General features: G+C 53.7%; 1 protein-coding gene across 1 annotated transcript in view; it reads left to right on the top strand.

The window, feature by feature from the left end:
• Positions 1–1536: 1536 nt before the first annotated feature.
• AP1M1 (adaptor related protein complex 1 subunit mu 1) overlaps positions 1537–7254 on the top strand; it is a 28590-nt gene continuing 22872 nt past the window's right edge. Inside the window, exon 1 of the mRNA XM_055542085.1 lies at positions 1537–1778. Within this exon, the coding sequence (XP_055398060.1) occupies positions 1737–1778 (42 nt within the window). The 5' untranslated portion in view covers positions 1537–1736. The remainder of the gene's footprint in view (positions 1779–7254) is intronic.

Here is a 7254-nt window from a genome sequence, read left to right as displayed (position 1 = left end):
ACTCAGAGAAGGTCATGGAGGCCAAGAGCTCTGCCTACAAGGAATGGGGGACAAAAGGACCTCCATGGCCCGGAGTCCCACAGGGCCCTGCTCAGCATCAATTCTACTTTTCTTCTCTGGATTTTCTTGTAATTACATCTCTACCCCAAGTATAGTATATATAATCACAGAGTTGCAAAAACTCTCTTTCAAAACCCCAAGTGGAGGTAATGGGGAAGATAAAAAGATAAGTGAGAGGCAGGCAGCCTGGGTAAATGGTTCTGACACTGCTGGACTGGGCCCAGGGCACTGTGATGGTTCATTGGGATGAAATGCAGGCATTTCTCCAGTGTTCATAAAGCAAAAGAGATATAATTGAATTAGATTAATCAGGAATCACAATCTGCATTACCCACGGTAACCGCTAACTTATCACATTTTTTTGCCTAGGTTCAGTGGGGTTTGGTGTTCAAGAGATCATTTCAGGCAGTAAACTGGCACACTTGTTCTTGACAAGTGTTAACACTGACAGGTGACAGGCACTGTTGATAAGACTCGACTTAGGGCCGTTAAGAGAGTTTGTCTGACCTCTTTCCAAATAACCACCTGCTTTGTTGCTGTTGTTCAGTCCCTAAGTTATGTCCAACTCTTTGCAACCCCATGAACTGCAGCAAACCAGGCTTCCTTGTCCTTCACTATCTGCCAGTGTTTGCTCAAACTCATGTCCATTGAGTTGGTGATGCCATCCAACCATCTTACTGCTCCCTATAAACCTACACAGCATTTTAAAAACCAGCGACATTTCTTTGCCAACAAAGGTCCGAATAGTCAAAGCTATGGTTTTTCCAGTAGTCATGTATGGATGTGAGAGGTGGACCATAAAGAAGGCCGAAGAATTGATGCTTTTGAACTGTGGTATTGGAGAAGACTCTTGAGAGTCCCTTGACCTCCAAGGAGATCCAACCAGTCCATCCTAAAGGAAATCAGTCCTGAATATTCACTGGAAGGACTGATGCTGAAGCTGAAGGTCCAATACTTTGGCCACCTGATGCAAAGAGCTGACTCATTGGAAAAGACCCTGATGCTGGGACAGATTGAGGGCAGGAGGAGAAGGGGACAACAGAGGATGAGATGGTTGGATGGCATCACCGACTCAATGGACCTGAGTTTGAGCAAGCTCCGGGAGTTGGTGATGGACAGGGAAGCCTGGCGTGCTGCAGTCCATGGGGTCGCAGAGAGTCGGACACGACTGAGTGACTGAACTGATAAAGGGTGTCACAATTGGTGACTGTATATTTGTTTCCTAGACTTCCCCACCAGACTGTGAGTTCCGTATGGCTCTAGGTGGGTTCTACCACCAGGATCTCTCACCTAACTTGGCCTGCAAAGTGGGAGTTTCCAGCTGCTATGGCTTCACCCAGCCTGGCACCTTACAGTGCCCTGCTCCAGTTGGCCCCGCCCGCCGCCTCCAGGCCTCTCCCCGCCCCGCCCCGCCCCTCTGGGCTTACTTCCGGGATGCTTGAGGGAGGAGCGGGAAATAGGGCACATCGGGCAAACCGCGCCTGTGCACAGTGCACCGTGCGCCGGCGCATTCTTGACTGTTCCCCCACCTCGGCCGGACATAACGGTCCGCGCGCGGCTCCCCCGACCGGAAGTGGAGACGAACTGTCGCGGGGTGCGCCCGGCCCGGCTCACCGCCTGGCAGTCCCCGCTGTTGCCGCCGCCCTCGGCCACTGCCGAGGCTTTCCGCAGCCGCCATGTCCGCCAGTGCCGTCTACGTGCTGGACCTGAAGGGCAAGGTACCAAGGGCTCCCAACCCTCCGCGTTGCCAGGCAACCGGCGGGGGCCTCGCCCCGTGGGGACCCACCCTGTTGCTAGGTAGCCGTCCAATGGGAGCCACCTTGGTCTTAGGCAAGGAAGCCGTTTGGCCTCACCGGAGGACTCCACCCTTTTGCTGGGTATCCAGGAAGGGGTCTTAGGTCCGCGAGACCTGCCTTGTTGCTAGGTAACGCGGTGGGCTGCAGCATTTGCCAGATAACCGACTGCACGACCCTCATCCCCATCTCTGTGGAGGCCCGGGCAACCCGAGGCGGTGGAGCGCGCGGGCCGCAGCCGGCTGAGAAACCAATCCTGGAGCCAAGGGGCTGCGCGACCCTTGACCAGAGGTGGTGAAGCGTGTCGGGGACAGTGTACCTTCGGGCCAGTACCGCCCTCTGGGAGCTCGGCCCGTTTTCTTTATGCAGCGATTTTTGTGTATTAGTCCCTGAAGCAATTTCTTAACGTTCACTGTGACACTGAGTTACAAGGGCTAGGTGAGGTGGTTGGTGGGAGTGCTATTTTCGCGGAGGGAGAGACCGAGGCACAGACAAAGTGCTCACGGCCACATCGGTCACAGAAAAGTGGCGGGTCTAGGAGCTGAATCCAGAGTCATTTGTTCATTTAGCTGATATTTGAGGAGCACTTACTAAATGCCAAGCCGGGTGCTAAGCCTTGGGCTGCCTTTGGTGAGCGAAACCAGGGTCAGTCCCTGAACCTTGGCCTTCTGGAGCCCACGATCTGGTGAGTGGGAGGGACACTCATCTTAAAAAGCACAAATAAAGGTAAATTGCCGTGGCGGAGCAGTGAGGATCTAATAGAGTCAGCCTCCACTGGGGATAAGGAAGCACTGCCCAGGGGGAGTGACAACCCGGCTGAAATATGAAGGGGCAGCAGAACCCTAGGACCCGCTCCCAGGGGGCTTTTCTGGGGGGGGGGGTGTTCTAGGAAAGCTTTTTATAGGAGGGATCTTGAAGCCTTTCAGAAGTGGCCTTCTGCCTTCCCCCAAGTCTGTCCTGGCTAGAGGGCAAGTGATATCTGGTCTCTTGCATTGAGGATTAACAAGAATAGGACAGTTTGTTGTCGTTTAGTCGCTAAGTCCTGCTGCTGCGAAGTCGCTTCAGTCGTGTCCGACTCTGTACGACCCCATAGACGGCAGCCCACCAGGCTCCCCTGTCCCTGGGATCCTTCAGGCAAGAATACTGGAGTGGGCTGCTTTTTGCAACCCCATGGACTGTAGCCCACCAGGCTCCTCTGTCCATGGGATTCTCCAGGCAAGAATACTGGAGTGGGTTGCCATGCCCTCCTGCAGGGGGTCTTCCCAACACAGGGATCGAACCCATGTCCTTTGCATTGGCAGGCATGAACAGGCAGATTCTTTAGCACTGAGCCACCAGGGCTTCCTATAATAGGACAGGGCCAACAACATTTAACCAGCCCCACATCAGTGAGTGAAGGAAACATGGGTGCCAGTCCCAGGTGGAATGGGCAGGAGTGTGCCCAGAAGCAGTAGGGAGTGAAGAGCTGAAATGCCTGCCCCTCGCTGCCTCACTCCCCACCCCCAGTACTTTCCCAAACCTCCCTTAAGTGGGTTGCCTTCCTTGGATGCCACCCAAAGTCAACAACTAGTGAGGCCCTGTGCTTGGCTCCCTTCTGAGGACGGGAGGTTGAGAAGGTTGAGTCCTTGGAGGCAAGGAAAGACACAGGACACCCCAGGGGTGGGAGGGTGCAGTATTCCATGAGTTTTTGTAGCATGTTTGTTTTTTTTTTAGTATTTATTTATTTTTAATTGGAGGATAATTGCTTTACAGTGTTGTGTTGGTTTCTGCATATATCAACATAAATCAGCCATTGGTTTACACATGTTCCCTCTTGAACTTCCCACCCACCTCCAACCCCCCACCCCATGTAGCGTGTGTTCTTGTTTCCTCCCTGGCCACCATGTCACCAGAGGTCCCACAGGCCACCTCCTCAGATCACTCATTCTTCCAGCAAACATTTCATGAGCACCTTGCATGCAGCAGGTTGGGGGCTGAGCTCAAAACCTGCCCCTGCTGCTCAGTTGCATGACCTCGGGCAAGCATGTGAACTCGCTGAGCAGACACACGAGACAAGTGCAGCACCACCCGTGGTCCACAGTTGCCATGGACCTTGAGGTCTTGTAGGGGTGGTGCGTGGAAACAGACAGATCCAAGCAGCTGCCTGGGTCCAGATGATCAGTTAGCCACCACAGCAAGGCCGAGGCCCTCAGGTAAGCCAGCTGCCCACCCTCAGTGTGGGCTGGCCGGTAAGTGGTTACAAAAGGCTTCCTGGAGGAGGGAGATGCCACCGCCGGGCAGGCGACCAGGTGGCAGTCAGGTGGACGCAGAGGTGTCACACTAGGCCCATGGGGTCAGGGGCAGCCCGCTGAGGCTGGGTAGTCGTGGGTAATGCTGGAGCCTGGAGGATGGGACCCAGAGGGCCGTGGGTGAAGGGGGTCCAGAGGGGAGAGTGGGAGGAGACCACTTTGATCCCAAGAAGGAACAGCTGCCGTGAGGAGACTGTAGCCTGGGAGAAGCCTGATTATATGTGTCTTTCAGAAGAGGCTGCCGTGGGTGGGTTTGCCTCCCATCCCCCCTGACCACCCCATATTTGTTATTCCACTCCCCTTGGGCCTCATGTTTTGAAAGTCTGCCTTCTGCAGAAACTGCGCTCAATAAAAAAGGAAGGTAATGGGACATCAAGGAAATTCTCAACCACATGTGTACCTGCCAGCCAGCACCTCTGATCTCCAAGGAAACCAGCGGGGCCACATTGAGCTGATGGAAAGCCCTCTAGGACGCTTCGCTGCCCTTACCTTTCTCACCTCTGCAGTTTCTGGCACCACTCCTCTGCTCCTCAGCAGGCTTCCATTGGCCTCAGGGTTGCTGTGTCTCTGTTTCCCCCGTTTCTCTCACTGCTGCCCCTTCTCTCCTGCCCGCCCCTCGGATGTTGGCTCCTCTTGCTTGGGCCTGGCATGCCTCACATACTGTTGCTCTAGTTGGAGTAGGCTTTGACTCATTCATTCATTCCTGTTTTTTGGCCATGCCTCGCCACCTGCAGGATCTTAGTTTCACGAGCAGGGATTGAACCTGTATCCCCTGCAGTGGAAGCACAGTGTCTTAACCACTGGACTGCCAGGGAAGTCCCAAGGGGCAGGCTTTGATTTCTGTCCCTGTGCCAGTGACCCCTGAATTTGAACCAAAGTCCGGAGCACTCATCTGGAGCTCCGCGGGCCATCAGGACACCCTGGAGGTCTCACAGCCGTCACAAGCTCGGCATTTCCTCAGACGAGCTCCGCACCACCCCCCAGCCCTGCTGTCTCTCTCCCTCTCAGGGAGTGACACCGCCATCCACACAGGTGCCCATTTAGAGACCTGGGCACTATCCTGCCCTTGTTTGCCTCACCACCACGCTCAGTGCAGAGACATTTACTGAATAGCTGCTATGGGGCCAGGGTCCGAGGCTGCCCTCACTCTACTTAACTAGTGCTCCTAGGTACCCACCGTGGGCTCTGCCTCCCATCCTATGGCTTTAGCTTCACTGGTCCCTCTGCCTCTATCCCACCTGTATCCTAAGGCCTCAGTTTGAAGGTCACACCCTTGCCAAGTCTCTCATCTCCCTTCAAGCAAATAGCTCAGTGCAGGGACCCTGTTTGTCTTGGTCACCCTGGTGTCCCCAGGCCCCGCATAGTGTATGGCAGCATGAGTGAGTGGGCCTCTGCAGCCTGTGTGATGAAGGTGAGCAAAATATATTGCTCCCTGCTCTTTCCTCGGAATATACTGGGGCCTCAGGGGCTCCATGCCAATTGCATCCCCCAAAGTTGGATAACCTGGAGTAGAAGCTGGGCTTGGGAAGCCCAGGAGAGCAATGTTTATCGAGTGGAAGTGGCCCTGCAGGGAGTGAGAAGTGGGGTTAGAACCCGGGCTCTCCTTTGTTCACTGTGTGACCTCAGGCGGGTGGTGCCACCTCTCCGGACATCGCTTTAAAAATATCAGTCCACTTCATAGTGGGGGGATTTATATGAAGCAGTATATACTTCTGGCAAAGAATATATGAGAGGGTATGTCGTAGTCCCTGGGCCAGGTACCCACAAGCTCACCCACTGGGTGCTGAGTCTCTAAGAGGCCTTCTGAACAGCAATGAGTGCACAGGGTCCCTTGCCCTTAGGCCACAAAGGAGAAACTAGGAAAGGAAGGTTCTTTCTTGGTCACTCACTTGACCACTCTCTCTCTCTGGCTTGCAGCAGTAAGACAATGTATTTTATGAAACGAAGATTCTGTGGGAAGGAAATGGCAACCCACGCCAGTATTTTCCCATGGACAGAGGAACCTGGCGGACTACAGTCCGTGGGGGTCACAAAAGAGTCGAGCATGACTTAGCAAGCATGCAGCAACAAAGGTCCTGAGGCAGGCGTTCCCAGGCTGGTTGGCTCAGTGGTGTCATTCTTTGCACATTGCTGCATCCTGCAGCTGGCTGTCCTCAGGGATGCACGGGAGCAGCAGCTACTCTGGGCAGCATCACCGTGGTGATGCTTTACGCTTCCTTTTCTTTCCTTCAGTGAGTTACGTGTAACTGACTGTGCTCATATAAAGCATATCGTTTGATAAGTTCAGTCATTGTATACTCCCAGAAAACCATGGGCACACACTCTGTCACTTCCTAAAGGTTCCCCACACCCATCCATGTCCAGCCTGTCCCCAAGCAGCCACTAATGTATTTTCTGTTACCATTTCCCAGGATGTGTTTGTGTAGGTGGAATCACATAGTTCCGGTCTCCATTGTCTGGTTTCTTTCCCTTGGCTCAGTGATCCTGGAATTCCCTCCTGCTGTCACTGGTCTCAGGAGTCATTCCTTTTCATAGCTGAGCAGTTTTCTGTAGTGTGGTTGGACACAATTCTTGTCTCCACTCACCTGTTGAAGGATGTTGGCATTCTCGCCAACCTGAGTCTACTTAAAATAATGCACTGTGAGCATCTGCACATGTGTCTTCATGTGGATGTCTGGTCTCCTTTCTCTTGGATGAATAAATACCTAAGAGAGGAATGGCTGGGTTATAAGCTGATTTTAGCTTTCTGAGAACCTGTCAAACTTTACCAAAGTGGTTGTCCCATTTTACATTCCCATCAGCAGTGATGCTGCACATCTGGACCCATGAGAGAGAGATGAGAAGGGTTTCTTTTCAGGCCACGGGGGATCTGGTAGGTGTGCACACTCAGCAGTGTCCCTCTCCTGACAGAGCCAGAAGAGCAGGGTGCATAAACACGGGAAGGCATGGAGAAGGTCTGCATTGAGAGCCTGCAGGACCTTTAACCTGGCATCTCCCCGTGATTCAGCCCTGGACTCTTGCCCCACAGCCCCCTCCCACGGCCCCCATACAAGGACTCTCAGTAGCCCCAGTAGATGTTCACGTGGGGAAGTGCTCTCCTTGAGGAGTTCCCT

Source organism: Bubalus kerabau, chromosome 1 (assembly GCF_029407905.1).
Source record: "Bubalus kerabau isolate K-KA32 ecotype Philippines breed swamp buffalo chromosome 1, PCC_UOA_SB_1v2, whole genome shotgun sequence".
In the NCBI taxonomy this organism is placed as follows: domain Eukaryota; kingdom Metazoa; phylum Chordata; class Mammalia; order Artiodactyla; family Bovidae; genus Bubalus; species Bubalus kerabau.
The sequence above is the reverse complement of the archived record's forward strand: the minus strand, read 5'-3'. Positions and strand labels throughout refer to the sequence as shown.